The sequence below is a fragment of the Trematomus bernacchii genome, unplaced genomic scaffold (assembly GCF_902827165.1).
Source record: "Trematomus bernacchii unplaced genomic scaffold, fTreBer1.1, whole genome shotgun sequence".
Lineage (NCBI taxonomy): Eukaryota > Metazoa > Chordata > Actinopteri > Perciformes > Nototheniidae > Trematomus > Trematomus bernacchii.
The window spans coordinates 90,566-112,033 of record NW_022987775.1 but is presented as its reverse complement, the minus strand read 5'-3'; the positions used below and the strand labels follow the sequence as shown (position 1 = coordinate 112,033).

Below are 21,468 nucleotides of genomic sequence, written 5' to 3'. Positions count from 1 at the left end.
CGTGCTGTAGTTCCTTTATAGCCCAACATTAGCCACCTTTAGCTTAGCGGTGGTGAAGTGAAGTCATGTGACCATGCTGTAGTTCCTTTATAGCCCAACATTAGCCACCTTTAGCTTAGCGGTGGTGACGTGAAGTCATGTGACCGTGCTGTAGTTCCTTTATAGCCCAACATTAGCCGCCTTTAGCTTAGCGGTGGTGAAGTGAAGTCATGTGACCGGGCTGTAGTTCCTTTATAGCCCAAGATTAGCCTCCTTTAGCTTAGCGGTGGAGACGTGAAGTCATGTGACCGTGCTGTAGTTCCTTTATAGCCCAAGATCAGCCGCCTTTAGCTTAGCGGTGGGGACGTGAAGTCATGTGACCGTGCTGTAGTTCCTTTATAGCCCAACATTAGCCTCCTATAGCTTAGCGGTGGTGACGTGAAGTCATGTGACCGTGCTTTAGTTCCTCTATAGCCCCAACATTAGCCTCCTTTAGCTTAGCGGTGGTGACGTGAAGTCATGTGACCGTGCTGTAGTTCCTTTATAGCCCAACATTAGCCACCTTTAGCTTAGCGGTGGTGAAGTGAAGTCATGTGATAATGCTGTAGTTCCTTTATAGCCCAACATTAGCCACCTTTAGCTTAGCGGTGGTGACGTGAAGTCATGTGACCGTGCTGTAGTTCCTTTATAGCCCAACATTAGCCGCCTTTAGCTTAGCGGTGGTGAAGTGAAGTCATGTGACCGGGCTGTAGTTCCTTTATAGCCCAAGATTAGCCTCCTTTAGCTTAGCGGTGGAGACGTGAAGTCATGTGACCGTGCTGTAGTTCCTTTATAGCCCAAGATTAGCCGCCTTTAGCTTAGCGGTGGTGACGTGAAGTCATGTGACCGTGCTGTAGTTCCTTTATAGCCCAAGATTAGCCTCCTTTAGCTTAGCGGTGGTGACGTGAAGTCATGTGACCGTGCTGTAGTTCCTTTATAGCCCAATATTAGCCGCCTTTAGCTTAGCGGTGGTGAAGTGAAGTCATGTGACCGTGCTGTAGTTCCTTTATAGCCCAAGATTAGCCTCCTTTAGCTTAGCGGTGGAGACGTGAAGTCATGTGACCGTGCTGTAGTTCCTTTATAGCCCAAGATTAGCCGCCTTTAGCTTAGCGGTGGTGACGTGAAGTCATGTGACCGTGCTGTAGTTCCTTTATAGCCCAAGATTAGCCTCCTTTAGCTTAGCGGTGGAGACGTGAAGTCATGTGACCGTGCTGTAGTTCCTTTATAGCCCAAGATTAGCCTCCTTTAGCTTAGCGGTGGTGACGTGAAGTCATTTGACCGTGCTGTAGTTCCTTTATAGCCCAACATTAGCCTCCTTTAGCTTAGCGGTGGAGACGTGAAGTCATGTGACCGTGCTGTAGTTCCTTTATAGCCCAACATTAGCCACCTTTAGCTTAGCGGTGGTGAAGTGAAGTCATGTGACCGTGCTGTAGCTCCTTTGTAGCCCAACATTAGCCACCTTTAGCTTAGCGGTGGTGACCTGAAGTCATGTGACCGTGCTGTAGTTCCTTTATAGCCCAACATTAGCCACCTTTAGCTTAGCGGTGGTGACCTGAAGTCATGTGACCGTGCTGTAGTTCCTTTATAGCCCAACATTAGCCACCTTTAGCTTAGCGGTGGTGACCTGAAGTCATGTGACCGTGCTGTAGTTCCTTTATAGCCCAACATTAGCCTCCTTTAGCTTAGCGATGGTGACGTGAAGTCATGTGACCGTGCTGTAGTTCCTTTATAGCCCAACATTAGCCTCCTTTAGCTTAGCGATGGTGACGTGAAGTCATGTGACCGCGCTGTAGTTCCTTTATAGTTCAAGGTTCAAGGTTCAAGGGTTCAAGGTTCTTTATTGTCAATCTGACATAGCTACAGAGTAATTATGCAGTTGAAAATCTTATGTCACAGGCTTCTCCAACAATGCAACATAATAACATAACATAATAACAATAAGAGCAAGAGCAATACAAAAATAATAATAGTTATAAAAATGAAATAAAGTTATGATGTGGAATAGTGCAGTATGAGTCTATATACAAGTTATTGGAATGATATATATATATTAGGTATTAGATACATACTACTGAGTAGCAGTTGAATGTTTGATGTTGTTTCAACAGTTCAATTGTTTAACAGTCTCACTGCCCGCGGGAAGAAACTGTCTCCGAATCTTCTTGTCCTTGCCCGGATGCTGCGGTAACGTCTGCCAGACGGCAACAGAAAGAACAGTTTGTGGCTGGGGTGATGGGGGTCTTTGATAATCCGTAGTGATTTCTTCCTGAGCCGCTGGGAGTAAAGGTCCTCCATGGATGGCAGCTCCGTCCTGGTGATGTGCTGTGCAGTTTTCACCACCCTCTGTAAAGCCTTACGATCGAGGTCGGTGCAGCTGCCGTACCAGGCCGTCATGCTGCCAGTGAGGATACTCTCTATCGTGCACCTGTAGAAGTTGCAGAGTATCCTGGAATCCATTTTGAACCTCCTCAGCCTGCGGAGGAAGAAGAGCCGCTGTCGAGCTTTCTTGGTGATGGTGGTGGTGTGAAGAGACCATGTCAGGTCCTCAGTGATGTGGACCCCAAGGAACCTGAAGCTTTTGACTCTCTCCACCGTAGTCCCATTGATGGCGATGGGGGCGTGTCCCTCTCCCTGCTGCTTCCTGTAATCCACAATCAGCTCCTTTGTTTTGCTGATGTTGAGATGGAGGTTGTTCTCCTGGCACCAAGATGTCAGGTTTTCGACCTCCTCTCTGTACGCCGTCTCGTCATCGTCTGTGATCTGGCCGATGACGGTCGTGTCATCAGCAAACTTCACGATGGTGTTGGAGCTGTGTGTGGCCACGCAGTCGTGGGTGAACAGGGAGTAGAGGAGAGGGCTGAGCACGCAGCCTTGAGGGGCACCGGTGTTAAGAATCAGGGTGGAGGATGTGATGTTTCCCACCCGCACTGCCTGGGGTCTGCCCGTCAGGAAGTTCAGGATCCAGTCGCAGAGGGCGCTGTTGAGCCCGAGGTCTCTGAGCTTGATGGCCAGCTTGGAGGGCACAATGGTGTTGAATGCTGAACTGTAGTCAATGAACAGCATTCTCACATATGTGTTCCTGTTCTTCGGGTCCAGGTGTGAGAGGGCAGTGTGGAGGGTGAGGGCTATGGCGTCGTCTGTGGACCTGTTTGCTCTGTAGGCAAACTGCAGGGGGTCCAGAGATTCAGGGAGGGAGGAGGTGATGAATAATTTGACTAACCGCTCAAAGCACTTCATTATGATGGAGGTGAGTGCTACTGGGCGGTAGTCGTTGGGGCAGGTGATGATTGTCTTTTTGGGGACAGGAATGATGGTGGAGTGTTTAAGACATGTGGGGACTACAGACTGCAGCAGGGACCTGTTGAAGATGTCTGTGAACACCTCTGCCAGCTGAACTGCACACACCCTGAGAACACGGCCAGGGATGCCATCAGGTCCAGGAGCCTTGTGTGGGTTAACCCTTTTAAAGGATTTACACACATCTGCCCTATTTAAAACAAAAGGGCAGTGTAGCTCCTGGTCCCTCTGTACCTCCACAGCCCGGCTGCTCTCAAAGCGTGCAAAAAAACTGTTTAGCTCATCTGGGAGAGATGCGCACGCAGACACTCCCGCAGCACCCCCCGCTGCTCCTTTGTAGTCAGTCATTGTCCTTAGTCCCGCCCACATATTCCTAGTGTTACAGCCTTTGAAGTCAGATTCCACCTTCTCTTTGTACTGTCTCTTTGCATTTTTTATTGCTCTCCGGAGATCATACCTAGACTTCCTGTACTCCTCCAAATCTCCCGCTGTGTGCGCGAGAGTGCGCGCTTTCAGTTTGCCGCGCACCTCACCGTTTACCCAGGGCTTTTGATTTGGGAATGTCCGTACAGAAACCTTCGGTACCACGTCATCGATGCATTTCCCAATGTAGCAGATGACAGTGTCCGTGTGTGTGTTGATGTTATTGTCCTCAAACACACTCCAATCCGTAGATGCAAAGCAATCCTGCAGTGCTGAATCTGACTCCTCGCTCCATCGTTGTACTGTCCTTGTTATCGGTCTGTCCCTTTTAAGTTTCTGCTTGTAAGCAGGCAACAACAGTAGTGAGATATGGTCTGATTTGCCGAAGGGAGGGCGAGGGAGAGCCTTATATCCATTCCGGAAAGGGGAATAAACATGGTCCAGTATGTTTCCCCCGCGCGTCGGGAAGTTTATGTGTTGGTAATATTTTGGCAAAACCTTCTTCATGTTGGCGGTGTTGAAATCTCCGGCCACAACGAACGCCGCATCTGGCCGTGAAGTCTCGGTTTTATCAATAAACCCAAACAGCTGATCGAGTGCCGTGTTGTTGTCGGCGAGTGGCTGCGGCGGGATATACACTGCTGTTATCACAACAGATGTGAATTCCCTCGGCAGATGGAAGGCCCGACATGAGATCATGAGGTGCTCTAGCTGTGCGGAACAGTCCGATGAAATAATCTTCACATCTGAGCACCAGTTGTTGTTAGTCATTACACACACACCGCCTCCCTTACTTTTCCCCGAGTTAGCAGTCCGGTCCTGACGAAAAATAGAGAATCCATCAGTGACAATAGCGGAGTCCGGGATAGCGGGGTTGAGCCAAGTCTCAGTGAGAATTAACACGTTACAGTTCTTAATGTCCCGTTGAAAAGCAATCCGGCTTCTGAGTTCATCTAGCTTATTTTCAATGGATTGAACATTAGCCAGAAGAATACTCGGAAGAGGGGGCCGATTCTCACGTTTTCTCAGTCTGACCAGCAACCCGGCCCGGCATCCTCGCTTTGTCTTCTTCTTGCGTCTCTCAGGTAGAACAGCAACAGGTAGCCATGGTGAATCTCCATTGTTTGTCGGAGGGTTAATATTGTCCACGAAGTTTCGCAATTGGAAAAGTTCCTCTCTGCTATATTGTATGGCAGAGTAGGTGCGGTCGGCTAGCATGTTGCGAACCATGTTAAAAGTAAAACGGCAAAGTAAAAGAAATATGTACAAAATACGAAAATGGGCAAAGTTGGAGAGGAGCACGTAGACAATGCGGCCATCTTCACCGGCGCATCTCAGCGAAGCCCAACATATAGCCCAACATTAGCCACCTTTAGCTTAGCGGTGGTGACCTGAAGTCATGTGACCGTGCTGTAGTTCCTTTATAGCCCAACATTAGCCGCCTTTAGCTTAGCGGTGGTGACCTGAAGTCATGTGACCGTGCTGTAGCTCCTTTGTAGCCCAACATTAGCCGCCTTTAGCTTAGCGGTGGTGACCTGAAGTCATGTGACCGTGCTGTAGCTCCTTTGTAGCCTTACGTTGGCTTTATACTCCTGGTGATTTAATTTAGACAGTTGTGAAGTCTGTATAAGAAGCAGAGGTTTGTTGGTTCAGCTCTGACAGGATCAACATTCCTCAGAATCAGAGCGAGCTGCAGATCTCAGATCAGACGATAAGATCTGTGTCCTGTTCGCTCAGCTTCTCTTTGTTTTTGGAAGAAAGACAGAATATTATCTGCGGCTGATCTCTGTTCTCAGTCAGACTCTCACTGAGCGTGTGCGAACAGCTCGCTGCAATGATGACACTGATCTCCACGGGTTGTTGGTTTGTCTTTCCGCTGTTGATGCCTGTAGTGCAGACATGTGACCATGGAGGGATTACTGAATGGGCCAACTAGGCTGAAACCCAGGGGCCAAGGGGGTCAGGGGCCCCTCAGTGCAGAGTCTCTTTTTGAAGTGACTCTTTACATGTCTTATTGGAAAAATGAAACCACAAAGACACACTAAACAACCGCAAAGAGATTTAAAACCACTACAATGTGTCATAAAACCACCAGAAAGAAACATGAAACAACCACTTATAAACGTTAACCAACCACAATAAAGAGACGTTAAATAATAACAACACACTAAACCACCGCACTGAGACATAAAACCACCAAAATCACAAATAAAACCATCAAATAGAGACATTCAATAATATCAACACACTTAACCGCAAAGAGATGTAATTCAACCACAAAGACACAAAAAAAAAACCAATATGGAAAAATATTTCCGAGTTTAAATTAGGACAAGTGTCTAAATGAGACGACTAAGAAGCATCACGCCCAACATTAGCCACCTTTAGCTTAGCGGTGGTGACGTGAAGTCATGTGACTGTGCTGTAGCTGCTTTATAGCTCAACATTAGCCACCTTTAGCTTAGCGGTGGTGACGTGAAGTCATGTGACCGTGCTGTAGTTCCTCTATAGCCCAACATTAGCCTCCTTTAGCTTAGCGGTGGTGACGTGAAGTCATGTGACTGTGCTGTAGCTGCTTTATAGCTCAACATTAGCCACCTTTAGCTTAGCGGTGGTGACGTGAAGTCATGTGACCGTGCTGTAGTTCCTTTATAGCCCAACATTAGCCTCCTTTAGCTTAGCGATGGTGACGTGAAGTCATGTGACCGTGCTGTAGTTCCTTTATAGCCCAACATTAGCCTCCTTTAGCTTAGCGGTGGTGAAGTGAAGTCATGTGACCGTGCTGTAGTTCCTTTATAGCCCAACGTTAGCTTTTTACTATACAAATCATAAAGTGGTGTTAATATGTGGAGATTATCCTGCTGAACTAAAGGTGTAGAATCATAAACGTTTGTTTGACACAGATTTTCATTTTTTAAATTAATCCAAAATCCCATGTATTTTTGTTGAGGGAGCCCTTATGCTAACTTCAGGGTCACAACTAGAAGGATAGTGGAACATTTAAACCACAACCCTCTAACCTACATTGCTCCAACACACACACAAACACACACACACACACACACACACACACACACACACACACACACACACACACACACAGAGCAGCCCCCCCCTCTTACTGTCGTCTGTTTGGGTCTCTGCTCTCTTGTTGAACTTTTTTTGCGTCGAGGTCAGCAGCTCAACTCGGATTATCCCAGTCTGCAGGCGGCTAAAGTATATACTGTTCATACTGTAACACACACACACACACACACACACACACACACACACACACACACACACACACACACACACACACACACACACACACACACACACACACACACACACACACACACACTCTTCTCTGAGCTCAGACTGCAGAAGGATCAGACTCTGAGAGGTCCTGTTTTAAGCATTCAAACACACCACTTACAGTCTACAGAAGCCAACAAAGATATATACCTAATAAATATGCTAAACATAAAATACAAATACCTTTAATAAACTCATTCTGTCAGTATAATATATTTAAAATATTTGTCTTGCTTATTTTTTTGTATTTCTTTAAACAAGTTTCTCTCTTGTATATCAATAATGATTATTAATATCTTTAAATCAGCTAATTATGAAATGACTGGTTTGAACTCCTCTAAATAGAAACATAATGTGGCTATATATATATATAATTACACTTCATGCATATATAATATTTATTACACATACGTTTTGTAACACTGGAGGAACTAAAGAGTTAAATCTTACCTCCGATCAGATTATTTCACAGACAAATTTCCTGGCTGGATTTGGTTTGTTGAGTCAGCTGCTTTAACATTAAACCTCAATTTGGTTTCTTAATGTGAAAACCAGAACCGGAAGTGTGATATTTGTCCGCAGCTCCACAGCGCCCCCTGCTGTGCGTCTGCAGCTCTGCACTGTGAGAGCCTGGAGTGGCTCTGCTGCCCCCTGCTGTCTGTCTGCAGCTCTGCACTGTGAGAGCCTGTAGTGGCTCTGCTGCCCCCTGCTGTCTGTCTGCAGCTCTGCACTGTGAGAGCCTGTAGTGGCTCTGCTGCCCCCTGCTGTCTGTCTGCAGCTCTGCACTGTGAGAGCCTGGAGTGGCTCTGCTGCCCCCTGCTGTCTGTCTGCAGCTCTGCACTGTGAGAGCCTGGAGTGGCTCTGCTGCCCCCTGCTGGATCATACAGGGAAGCAAAGATTAAAAGTTGTTATGTGCACAATATTTACAATTTAGTTGTTGGTAGAGAGAGATCTTGTACTTGAGTAGTAGTACTCAGATCTTGTACTTGAGTAAAAGTAGAAGAACACAGATCTTCAGTATTTATCAGTTTATATTTGATATCCTTTTTTTACTGTAACTGTGGTAAACGAAGGATTTGGATTTTAAATTGTCTATAGGGGGCAGAACGCTCAGTCATCTTCATTTCAGTAACCATGAACCAGACAACACACACACACACACACACACACACACACACACACACACACATGAATGACCATGAGTCACCGGTAACTGTATGAAAAGGATTCCTATTTTACTGGAAGATTTTCTGTGTGTGTGTGTGTGTGTGTGTGTGTGTGTGTGTGTGTGTGTGTGTGTGTGTGTGTGTGTGTGTGTTGTGTCTGTGTGTGTGTGTGTGTGGTGTGTGTGTGTGTGTGTGTTCTGTGGTGTGTGTGTGTGTGTGTGTGTGTGTATGTGTCTGTGTGTGTGTGTGTGTGTGTGTGTGTGTGTGTGTGTGTGTGTGTTGTGTCTGTGTGTGTGTGTGTGTGTGTGTGTGTATGTGTGTGTGTCTGTGTGTGTGTGTGTGTGTGTGTGTGTGTGTTGTCTGTGTCTGTGTGTGTGTGTGTGTGTGTGTGTTGTGTGTGTGTGTGTGTGTGTGTGTGTGTGTGTGTATGTGTGTGTGTCTGTGTGTGTGTGTATATCACGCTGTCAGAGGTGATGCTGATCATTAAGAAATCTAAATTTGATCCAGTTCCGTGCAAACACAGGGTAGGCTATTCAAACTTTGTTTTGTTCACTTTTGAATTCTCATATAATACGGCCAATGTATCATATTTTATATATGTTTATTATGTGGTTATATATTTATACATTTTTTAAATGAAGTATGATGATATATTAAAAAGTTAGATACGTCATTACACATTTTTTTGTGATTATTGTTATTAATAATGTCCTCTCCTGTATGTAGTGTCTCTACTTTAAAGAGTCCTCTCCTGCTGATGTTCAGGTGTATATCAGTATGTAGTGTCTCTACTTTAAAGAGTCCTCTCCTGCTGATGTTCAGGTGTATATCAGTATGTAGTGTCTCTACTTTAAAGAGTCCTCTCCTGCTGATGTTCAGGTGTATATCAGTATGTAGTGTCTCTACTTTAAAGAGTCCTCTCCTGCTGATGTTCAGGTGTATATCAGTATGTAGTGTCTCTACTTTAAAGAGTCCTCTCCTGCTGATGTTCAGGTGTATATCAGTATGTAGTGTCTCTACTTTAAAGAGTCCTCTCCTGCTGATGTTCAGGTGTATATCAGTATGTAGTGTCTCTACTTTAAAGAGTCCTCTCCTGCTGATGTTCAGGTGTATATCAGTATGTAGTGTCTCTACTTTAAAGAGTCCTCTCCTGCTGATGTTCAGGTGTATATCAGTATGTAGTGTCTCTACTTTAAAGAGTCCTCTCCTGCTGATGTTCAGGTGTATATCAGTATGTAGTGTCTCTACTTTAAAGAGTCCTCTCCTGCTGATGTTCAGGTGTATATCAGTATGTAGTGTCTCTGCACTAAAACCTAACACACCACAGGAAAGGTAAAACCCTTAAAGCAGAATAGGGCTTCTTTAAATCATTAGGAATATATATGAGAGTTAAAAACTATGATTATAAAGCAAACATGGGTGTCATAGAGAGTGTTCACTATATATTATATCTAATTATATCTAATTATATACACAGGTTTATTACAGGATGGGTTACAGAGTGAAACCTGATCCATTTAAACAGTAGCCTCGTGGATGTTGAGTGTGTTTCAAACTCCTAAAACATCAAAGAAATTAAAAGGTGAACAAAAAATCCTCCCTGTTAGGAAACACTTAAATGAATCTGCTTGTTAGTTACCATGGCAACACATAATATATATAGTATATACAACAGAGCAAATAGTCTATCAATGATATCGCCCTGAAGTGTCCGTGGGTGGGGGAAAAGAAAAACCTGTTCTGAATCAAACAAAAAAATAAAGTTGACATGGCAACATTCCCAAACACCCCCCCCCCCCTTACACACACACACACACACACACACACACACACACACACACACACACACACACACACACACACACACACACAGGGTGTGGTCTGTGAGGACAGGGTGAGGCTCGGGACTTAAAAACTCTCCCGGTGTTTCACACACACTGTCAGTCTGTGAGCAGCTGCCTCAGGTAAACTCAGGTAGGTCTTATACTTTGTATTCATGCACTCTTTTTATTCTGAAAGGTCTTCTTCATCTTCCTCTGACGATGTTTTAAAACTACTAAGAAGAAGCAGGAAGTAAATCTGAAACCTGAAACTTCTCGCGAAAACTAAAAAATGGAGTGTTGTTTTCTGCCTTCTTCCTTAACACTGAAGAAGACAACCCGTTTTCTGTGGATAGAAATGGTGTCTGGTGTTCTGTTGTTGGTCATTTGATGTACAGATCATATTTCACTTGTTTACTTGCTGAGTTTAAAAACAAAACAGTTTAACAAGCAGATCATAATGCATTATAGGCATGGGCATGATAGAAAGAGTTTAGTAGGATATATAGTATACACACATGTATGTTACAAACACAGAGTGAAACCTGATCGTTTTAAACTTGTTTACTCACTGCATTTTCCAACAAGCAACATTCTTAATCTTATTAGAGAGAATAAATAGATGCTTATAGAAGTCAACAGATTAAGTTAACTGATTTTAAAACCTTAATGAAGTAAAAGTATTTGAGTATTATCAGCAAAATGTACTTCAAGTAGCCTACCTAAGGTAAATGTACTTCAATGTTCAGCCAAATATTCAGTTTTTGTGTTTTACTATTATATACGGGTTGTTTTTCTTTTCATTATATCATGATTTTTAGAATATTGATTAATGTGATGCATATCAATGCTGCAGTTTAGTGTACAAGTAACAGCAACATGGAAATACTAGAGTAATGTCCCGCAAATTAAATACAGTCAATGCAAAAACAATTACTGATGAGAGTCTGCTGACAGTTAGAGGAAGCAAACAGTAAACGCTGCTCTGTCGTGCGGTGTGTGTGTGTGTGTGTGTGTGTGTGTGTGTGTGTGTGTGTGTGTGTGTGTGTGTGTGTGTGTGTGTGTGTGTGTGTGTGTGTGTGTGTGTGTGTGTGTGTGTGTGTGTGTGTGATGTGTGTGTGTGTGTGTGTGTGTGTGTGTGTGTGTGTGTGTGTGTGTGTGTGTGTGTGTGTGTGTGTGTGTGTGTGTGTGTGTGTGTGTGTGTGTGTGTGTGTGTGTGTGTGTGTGTGTGTGTGTGTGTGTGTGTGTGTGTGTGTGTGTGTGTGTGTGTGTGTGTGTGTGTGTGTGTGTGTGTGTCCAACACCACAGAAACCAGAGCTTCAGATCCTTGTAGGCTACTAGTAGGCTACCACACTGTGGAAACACTTTGACAAGTAAAAGTAGGTAGCCAAAGTATAATCAGTTTTTTTTGTTATCCCCTGTGCTATATTATATTATTGATAAATACGTTTATTAAATTATTATTACAAAGCAGGATTTTACCGTTGTAGTTGGTTGAGGTGCAGCTAATTTTGAGCTATTATGTATTTAATATTATTTTTATTATTATTGAGGATTATGTATAATTTATTATTTCATATTTATTTATTTACTTATCATTGTTATTATTATGTATGTACCTTTTTTATTTTACATTATTATTATTTTTCAAAATCAAATCAAATCAAGTTTTATTTATATAGCACATTTTTAAACGATTTTTGGTCGAGCCAAAGTGCTGACCACTTGTCAGATTAGTTATGCAGCAGTTAAATACTTATAACACTAGTTTTACAAAGAAGAATTGCCAAACGAATGTCTGTGAAATTGCAAATAATTTCAGAAAATACAGGAGTTTTAAGTGCAAAGGTTGTGTTGTGTAAAACAGGAAATATTGCATTTTATAATCAAGCGTAAAGCTGAAATACGAGTAGGAAAGCTGGAGGCTAAACGTTAATACTGTCAGAGGTTTGTACTACAAATAAAGCAGAACTCATTAAAGAGCTTAGTATTTGACATGTTAGGAATATGTAGTTTCTTAAACTCCTTCACACAGTAGGAGGAAGAGGAGGAAGATGAAGAAGAGTTTCAGGTTTCTATTCTCCATGATGGGACTCGCCCACCACACCCTCAGACATTGTTTTATTTTCCTGTAGTTTTCAAATGTTTCTTTGTGTTTCAGATCACAGTCGAGCAACATGAATGTAAGTCTGAGTTTCATCCCTCACCTGAATCCTAAATGTGATTTAATGTTTACCGCTGTGTAGCATGTGTTCATTTAGATGTCTAAACCAGACTAAAATAAAGCACATTACATCCCCTAAAGTAAAGAAAGGGCAGGTTTTATTGCAAAATTAAGTTAATGTTTAATATTACTGTGTGGAAAGTCATTACCCGACTTAGATTAGGTCAAACTGTTGCTAATCCTAGCCAGAAATTAGCCCTTTAACTTTTCCCTTTAGGCCTTCTGTGACAGTCACTCCCCTTAAATTGTTATTATGAGCCTAAACAATGAGCATTGCTACTTCAGGTCACCACCGCTAAGCTAAAGGTGGCTAATGTTGGGCTATAAAGGAACTACAGCACGGTCACATGACTTCACATCACCACCGCTAAGCTAAAGGTGGCTAATGTTGGGCTATAGAGGAACTACAGCACGGTCACATGACTTCACATCACCACCGCTAAGCTAAAGGTCGCTAATGTTGGGCTATAAAGGAACTACAGCACGGTCACATGACTTCACGTCACCACCGCTAAGCTAAAGGAGGCTAATGTTGGGCTATAAAGGAACTACAGCACGGTCACATGACTTCACATCACCACCGCTAAGCTAAAGGTGGCTAATGTTGGGCTATAAAGGAACTACAGCACGGTCACATGACTTCACATCACCACCGCTAAGCTAAAGGTGGCTAATGTTGGGCTATAAAGGAACTACAGCACGGTCACATGACTTCACGTCACCACCGCTAAGCTAAAGGTGGCTAATGTTGGGCTATAAAGGAACTACAGCACGGTCACATGACTTCACGTCACCACCGCTAAGCTAAAGGTGGCTAATGTTGGGCTATAAACAAACTACAGCACAGCCACATGACTTCACATCACCACCGCTAAGCTAAAGGTGGCTAATCTTGGGCTATAAAGGAACTACAGCACGGTCACATGACTTCACGTCACCACCGCTAAGCTAAAGGTGGCTAATGTTGGGCTATAAAGGAACTACAGCACGGTCACATGACTTCACGTCACCACCGCTAAGCTAAAGGCGGCTAATATTCGCAACCGCTGCTTTTTAGACACGTAGAAGCTTCAGACATTCACCAGTGGGGTATTAACTGACATATTTTATGTTGTAGAACAAAATGTGAAAAACTTCTTTAGCTTGTGTTGATCACAGACTTTATTTCAGGCAACCAAAAACACATACAAAAAAACATTGACTTCAAGACGAGGGAACAGGAAGTGGTAAAATGCTGACTAATTTCTGGGTTTTAGGAGTCATTCCTGTACCACTCTTTTACAGTCCTGCAACAATGATACCCACATATACCTAATTCTTTTTCAGAGCATTTGATTTATTAAGGATAATTTCAAGAAATATAAAACATTTTTGACCAACCCTAGCTTTAACGGCAATGACCTTGTTCAGTTAGCTAAGATCATAGTTCTACTGTATACTATAGGGGCGTTCACACCAAGTACTTTGAAACTGACACAATACAGACACTGTAGCTTGTGTTTGCCTAGTGTGTGTGTGTGTATGTGTTTGGGGTTTAAGGGGGTAAGAATGTAAATAGGGAGGCATTCATCTCTTAAACCAACACCTACATACAGAACATTCCTGATGAGTCTGTCACCAACACACCCTGAAGTCTGCACACACACCCTGAAGTCTGCACACACACTGAAACACACTGTGCTGCGTTCAGGTGCAGCTCTGAAACATTTGTTTTTATGTGTTTGTTGGTGATGGGAAATACGGCTCTTTAAAGACAGCTGGATCTTATGGTTCTGTTTGCTGTTTTTACTATGTTTAACTGCAAAATAATTGGGATAATGATAGGGTAATAGTTGGGTCGGTTTCAAACGTAGACATCCCGTGATTTCCTTTTTCTATCTCTGCAGCTGGAAGACGCCCTCGGTGGTTGGCCCGCTGGTGGGGGCAACAACCCGCCCACCAATCCCTCCTGGCCAGGTAAGAATACCATCATCATTACACTACACATACTTATTCTTCAATATTATTAATGGTATGAAGTCCAAGAACAGGGTTATGGGATTGAGGATCCTTTTATTGAATTGTATTGAATTCGCATTAGATTTGATTTGATTATATTCAACTTTATTGTCATTGCACAGAGTACAACAAAATACAGTTTGCATCCAACCAGCAAATTAGTTTTCGATTAATTTACATAACAGTACAAACACTTTGTCCAAAATGTCAGATTCTTGGGGACACAGAATCATGCTAATTACTTTTTTATCAATTTCAAATATTTCCGCTTGCATCGACTGAATTCCTTCCTCTGTTTGCATTGACCTTATAGAATTGATTCCTTTACAAAAAACACAATATTTCACTGAACATTTAAACCTAGAATCTTGTAAATGTACGCCTACAACTTTAATCCTGGAGTGTTTCCCCAGAATACGACCCCTGTCTCTAAATCGATGAGTATTAAGAGATAATGTGTTCTTTTCCCCATAGTGACGCTGCACATTATCCCGCTTATTACACGGCCAAATACTAAACAAACTATCGGCTCGACTCCCAATATTAATTGTAAATATGTTATTGAGTTAAAAATCATCGTATTTCTTCAGCTAAGAAAATAAAAACTCTGTTCCTCTGCGCACCGACGGCTGGAACTGAGACAACAACAACTTTACGGCAGCACTGTCCAAATCTGTTTACAGTTTCTGATCCACTAACACGTCCTTAACCTCTGCAGAGCCCTTAGTGTTCACTTCCTGTTAGTGTCCACTTCCTGTTAGTGTCCACTTCCTGTCTGCCTTAACCTCTGCAGAGCCCTTAGTGTTCACTTCCTGTTAGTGTCCACTTCCTGTCTGCCTTAACCTCTGCAGAGCCCTTAGTGTCAACTTCCTGTTAGTGTCCACTTCCTGTCTGCCTTAACCTCTGCAGAGCCCTTAGTGTCCACTTCCTGTTAGTGTCCACTTCCTGTCTGCCTTAACCTCTGCAGAGCCCTTAGTGTCCACTTCCTGTTAGTGTTCACTTCCTGTTAGTGTTCACTTCCTGTCTGCCTTAACCTCTGCAGAGCCCTTAGTGTTCACTTCCTGTTAGTGTCCACTTCCTGTCTGCCTTAACCTCTGCAGAGCCCTTACCGTGTTCACTTCCTGTTAGTGTTCACTTCCTGTTAGTGTTCACTTCCTGTCTGCCTTAACCTCTGCAGAGCCCTTAGTGTTCACTTCCTGTTAGTGTCCACTTCCTGTCTGCCTTAACCTCTGCAGAGCCCTTAGTGTTCACTTCCTGTTAGTGTTCACTTCCTGTTAGTGTTCACTTCCTGTCTGCCTTAACCTCTGCAGAGCCCTTAGTGTTCACTTCCTGTTAGTGTTCACTTCCTGTTAGTGTCCACTTCCTGTCTGCCTTAACCTCTGCAGAGCCCTTAGTGTTCACTTCCTGTTAGTGTCCACTTCCTGTCTGCCTTAACCTCTGCAGAGCCCTTACCGTGTTCACTTCCTGTTAGTGTTCACTTCCTGTTAGTGTTCACTTCCTGTCTGCCTTAACCTCTGCAGAGCCCTTAGTGTTCACTTCCTGTTAGTGTTCACTTCCTGTCTGCCTTAACCTCTGCAGAGCCCTTAGTGTTCACTTCCTGTTAGTGTCCACTTCCTGTCTGCCTTAACCTCTTTTCCTTTCTCTTTCTTGATCCTCCTTACCAACGGTCAATATAGTCCTTGACAGTGGTCTGTACTACGGTATTAACAACGTGTCATATGTTCTGAAGTGACCAATCGGAAGCGGAAGTATACGATTTAGCCGTGTAATAAATTGTTTTAATCCGACCACCAGGAGTCGCCAAAATCCAAAAATCAAATCCAACAGAACAGATTAATAAAAACAGAGAAGTCTGCAATTAAAAACAGTGTAAACCACATTCAAGTCAACTTACTCCCAACCCCATCTGGCCTGCAGCTGCGGGTGGAGGAGGAGGTGGAGGTGCCTGGCCTGGAGGTCCCGCACCAGCTGCAGGTGGAGGTGCCTGGCCTGCAGGTCCCGCTCCCGCTGCAGGTGGAGGTGCCTGGCCTGCAGGTCCCGCTGCAGGTGGAGGTGGCTGGCCTGCAGGTCCCGCTCCCGCTGCAGGTGGAGGTGCCTGGCCTGCAGGTCCCGCTCCCGCTGCAGGTGGAGGTGCCTGGCCTGCAGGTCCCGCTCCCGCTGCAGGTGGAGGTGCCTGGCCTGGACCCCAACCTGGAGGTCAACCTGGGGGTGGAGGTGCCTGGCCTGGACCCCAACCTGGAGGTCAAATGCCCAGCCAGCCAAGCCAACCTGGCTGGCCGTCTCCTTCACCTGGACCTGGACCTGGACCTGGACGTGGACCTGGACCTGGACCTGGCTATGCCCCCCAACAGAGTCTGGTGAGACAGAACAAGAGATTAATTATGGAACAATTGTGGGGAGTGGATGGATGGAGCCGGAGAGATTGTTGGATGGATGGATGGATGGATGGATGGATGGATGGATGGAGCCGGAGAGATGGATGGATGGATGGATGGATGGATGGATGGATGGATGGATGGATGGATGGAGCCGGAGAGATGGATGGATGGATGGATGGATAGATGGATGGATGGATGGATGGATGGATAGAGCCGGAGAGATGGATGGATGGATGGATGGATGGATGGATGGATAAATGGATAAATGGATGGATGGATGGATGGATGGATGGATGGATGGAGCCGGAGAGATGGATGGATGGATGGATGGATGGATGGATGGATGGATGGATGGATGGATGGATGGATGGATGGATGGATGGATAAATGGATGGATGGATGGATGGATGGATGGAGCCGGAGGGATTGTTGGATGGATGGATTGTTGGATGGATGGATGGATGGAGCCGGAGAGATGGATGGATGGATGGATGGATGAACAACGATGGATGAATTGGAAGGAATTTTTGATTGGGTGGATTGTTGTTCGATGGATCGGTGTTTGATGGATGAATGGACGTATTGATGAAGGATGGAAGGATTGGATGGATAACTGGGGGGATTATTGGACGGACGGATCGATTACCGATTACTTTGGTGGATGGATGGATATCCGAATATTTAGGTGGATTGTTGTTGGATGGTTGGCTGGATGGATGATGGATGGACGGGTAAATTGGAGGGATTATTGGATGGATGGATGAATTAATGAATGGATGGGTGAATTTGAAAAAAATGTTGATGGATGAATGGACGTATTGATGAAGTATTGAAGGATTAGGTGGATAACTCGGGGGGATTATTGGATGGACGGATCGATTACCGATTACTTGGGTGGATGGATGGATGGGTGGATGGATGAATTGGAGGGATTATTGGATAGATGGATGGATGAACAATGGATGGATGAATTGGAAGGAATTTTTTATTGATGGATAATTGTCAAATGATTGGGTGGATTGTTGTTCAATGGATCGTTGTTTGATGGATGAATGGACGTATTGATGAAGGATGGAACGATTGGATGGATAACTGGGGCGATGATTGGATGGATGGATTGATGTCCGAATATTTGGGTGGATTGTTGTTGGATGGTTCGCTGGATGTAAAATTGATGGATGGGTAAATTGGAGAGATTATTGGATGGATGGATGCATTTTGCTGAATGTTTGATGGATGAATGGACAGTTGGATGAAGTATTGAAGGATAGATGGATAATTGGGGGGGATTATTGGATGGACGAATCGTTTACCGATTACTTGAATGAATGGATGGACTAGGATGGATGGGTACAATGGAGGGATTATTGGATGGTTTGGTGAAGTGATGGACAGACAGACGGATGGATAGATGGACTGTTGTTGGATGGGTGAAAGGATAATGGATGGGTGAAAGGATAATGGATGGGTGAAAGGATAATGGATGGGTGAAAGGATAATGGATGGTTATCAGATTATTTTGATGGATTGTTGGAGGAATAAATGATGGATGGATGGTTGAATCAATAAATCAATGAACCCATGGATTGTTATTGATGAATTTGTGGGGATTGTTGGATGAATGAATAGTTGATGGATGGATAATCCATTGTTCATGGAAATGAAATCTGTTTCCTGTTTACAGACGGTTCCGTACAGCATGCCTCTGCCCGGTGGAGTTTATGACAAAATGCTCATCACCATCGCTGGAACCATCAAATCAAATGCTGACAAGTCAGTATCAACACTTTAACATGAACAACGAATGGATGGATACATGACTTCACTGTATGACACTGTAATACGTTTAAAGATTTTGAGTTGATGTGTCTGTTGTTTTCCAGGTTCATAATTGATTTAAGTACATCCACCGATCTGGCCTTCCACTTCAACCCTCGCTTCAATGAGGGCGGCAAGAAGGTGATCGTCAGAAACAGCTTCATCAGCAAGAAGTGGGGGAGAGAGGAGAGAGATCTGCAGAACTTCCCCTTCCAACAAGGGAAGCCATTTGAGGTCCAATATTTAATTTATACTAAGAACACTTGTTTTTAATAGCATTCACAAACATTAGGTACGACCGTTTTTCACCTCATGAAACTTGTGTGGTTACGGCTGCCGGGATGTTTTTGTAACTACAATAGTTACAATAAGTTCGAAACTTTTCTTTCATAACAGCAGCTCCATTTGCAATATCAACAAGGACAAATGAATAAGACAAGAAACAAGAAAACAGACATTTAACATAACATTAAAATCACTGAGTACAAGATTTTCAATACTTTTTAATGTTCATTTGAACTGGGATTTACTTTACATTTAAAATCATGTTACCCTGTATTTCAGATTTGACGGCAACAATTCCTCTCGGATGTTACGGACATGTTTGGGTTCAGAAACAGTGTTGTTTTCAAGCCTCTAGATTTTCTATTTTGATAGGCTGATAAACAGTCGCCAATGGGAGTACTTCTTCCAGGAAGATGAGGTGCTTACCTCCAAAGATACCACATACCTTAGCAATATTAATTTCAGCCATTAGCTATGACAGAAATGACCAGATTGGCCAAAAAGCCTTCCTTTTAGGTACTGAAGCTCCGAGTGTCGACAGATGACCAAAAGAAGTTCTTCCTACATTTCTGACTCAGCTTCACTCCAACTTTTGGCTCAAGGTCAAACATGTTTCTGCGTAGACAGAATGTATTTGTCCATTCGCGTCTTTGCATTGACTTTGTTTATGTTTGACACCAAGCTGTGACCAAACACACAGTGAAGTGGGGTTCAGGGCTAATCTGTGGAAAAGCAGGTTGATGATGATTTTGTGGATTTTCCTTTGCAGATGAAGATCTTGTGCACCAACAAAGAGTTTAAGGTCGCCGTCAACAACTCTCATGTCCTGACTTTCCATCACCGGGTCAGCAACCTGAGATCCATCAATGTGCTCAACATCTTCCACGACGTCACCCTATCCAAGGTCAACGTGGAGACCATGCCATGAAGAAGATAACTAAGAGATCTACTGGGAACCCACCAGAGATCTACTGGGAACCCACCAGAGATCTACTGGGAACCCACCAGAGATCTACTGGGAACCCACCAGAGCTGGGGATCCTCAGGAGATCTACAGAAGCTTGTCAGTTCATCCAAAATAAATCTTAAATATATATGTAGATGGTTATTGGTCAAATGTTCTTTTAAACATAAAACATCAACAGAATGTTCTCAGTGTTTCTTGTATTAGTTTGTATTCCTCTATAACACTATACATTAGTATTGACAATATAAATAAAGTGTTCAACATACATTTGTTGGCGTTTGTGTCTGTATCTGTAACCCTGACCCCTGCTGACCCCATCAGTACGACAGAAAGGGTCAGACTTTGATGGTGAGTCTTCTCTTAACAGGATTTGCTCCAGTAAACCTACATAACAATTCATCTTTTATTCTAAATAAACAATCTTTAGGGCATTTAAAATAGACTTTCTGTGTTTATCTTGTGTTGAGTTTTGTATGAGTAACATCGTAGTGCCCAAGTCACAGAAGAACACTCAGTGATGATCCTGGTTCGGTTCAAATAATAAACAATAAATAATGCACATCCAAAGATATTGACACATTGCTCTTCCTTGTTTAAAACCTGGAACTACATTACCCACAATACAATGCACGTAGAAAGCCGACAAAGGTGTGGTACATTCAGGTGTGTTGTGTAAGAAGAATGTCAGATTGGAATCTGTGGCTTTTAAACAGTTAACTCACATGTTGCCCCACGATGTGTTTCATGAGAGAAAGACACAGCAGGATGTTTGTTTGGCTTTTTGTAGTGTTGGATTGTCCTATTGTGTCTTTGTGGTCATTGTGTCTCTTTATGGTATATCTCTGAGGTGTGATGGTTAGTTTGGGTTTTGGTGGTGGTTTTAAAGCTCTTTTTGTTACTTGTGTCTCTTTGTGATAGTTTGACATCTCTTTGAAATCGTTTGGTGGCCTTTTTGTGCTCATAGGTCTGCTTTGGTCGTTCTGTTTCAGGTGTTTTTATGTCTCTTTGTGGTATTTTTGTATCTCTATTAGGGCTGTGCGATTATGACAAAAATCATAATCACGATTATTTGGGTCAATAATTGATATCACGATTATTAAATACGATTATTCATTGACTTTGAAAAAATCCATTTATTGAACTTTAAAACAAATACAAATAATAATTTGAACTGTATTTGTTTAACTGTTGATTACCCTGAACGTAGAATTCAACTGAAAAACCAATACAAAAATAAATAAAATAAATAATACATTTAAATAAATAATATCAAAATAATAAATACCAATAAACAAGATCAACAAATATTTGGGAGCGCACTTCCCCAAGCTACTAAACATATAAATACAAATAAATGAGACCAAAATTAATTAGATCAAATATGTTGCACTGTCTCAACCTAGCAAAGCTAAATAATTGTTTTTTTCGATTATGTTGTTTTCGTAATTGTGGCAGGCCAAAATCGTATTTGCGATTAAAATACGATTAATTGCACAGCCCTAATCTCTATGTCTCTTTTTTGTGTCTCAGCGTTATTGTTTCTTCCTTGTTGGCACCTTGTTCATTTTTACAGCCAAAGGGACCCCTGACTCTTTGGACCCCTGTTCAGTCATCTTTCCGTGTGTGCAGCTGTGCTCCCCAGCAGCTGGAAACACAAGCAGAGGAGGGAAATAGTGTGAGTTCCCCCATGATGGAGGGTCAAACTGCCACCAGAGGGCGACACTGAAACACATATTGCTGCAAGTGTCCAGGTTCCTATTAACTATGTTCAGAGGAA

At 43.2% G+C, this 21,468-nt stretch overlaps 1 protein-coding gene across 1 annotated transcript; it reads left to right on the top strand.

Annotated features, from left to right (window-relative positions):
- The first annotated feature begins 10,107 nt into the window (after positions 1-10,107).
- Positions 10,108-19,958, top strand: lgals3b (lectin, galactoside binding soluble 3b). Its single transcript, XM_034148968.1, has 7 exons — positions 10,108-10,165; positions 12,183-12,204; positions 14,132-14,201; positions 16,161-16,600; positions 18,306-18,394; positions 18,505-18,673; positions 19,494-19,958. Exons 2-7 carry the CDS (start codon positions 12,199-12,201, stop codon positions 19,650-19,652), a joined length of 933 nt encoding a protein of 310 aa, XP_034004859.1. The 5' UTR covers positions 10,108-10,165; positions 12,183-12,198; the 3' UTR covers positions 19,653-19,958.
- The last annotated feature ends 1,510 nt before the right edge of the window (positions 19,959-21,468 follow it).

Bases quoted from the DNA above. Each gene is read 5' to 3' on its own strand.
- lgals3b (XM_034148968.1), top strand. The intron at 16,601-18,305 runs GTGAGACAGAAC...TCCTGTTTACAG, and splicing joins ATGCCCCCCAACAGAGTCTG to ACGGTTCCGTACAGCATGCC. The intron at 18,674-19,493 runs GTCCAATATTTA...TTTCCTTTGCAG, and splicing joins AACAAGGGAAGCCATTTGAG to ATGAAGATCTTGTGCACCAA.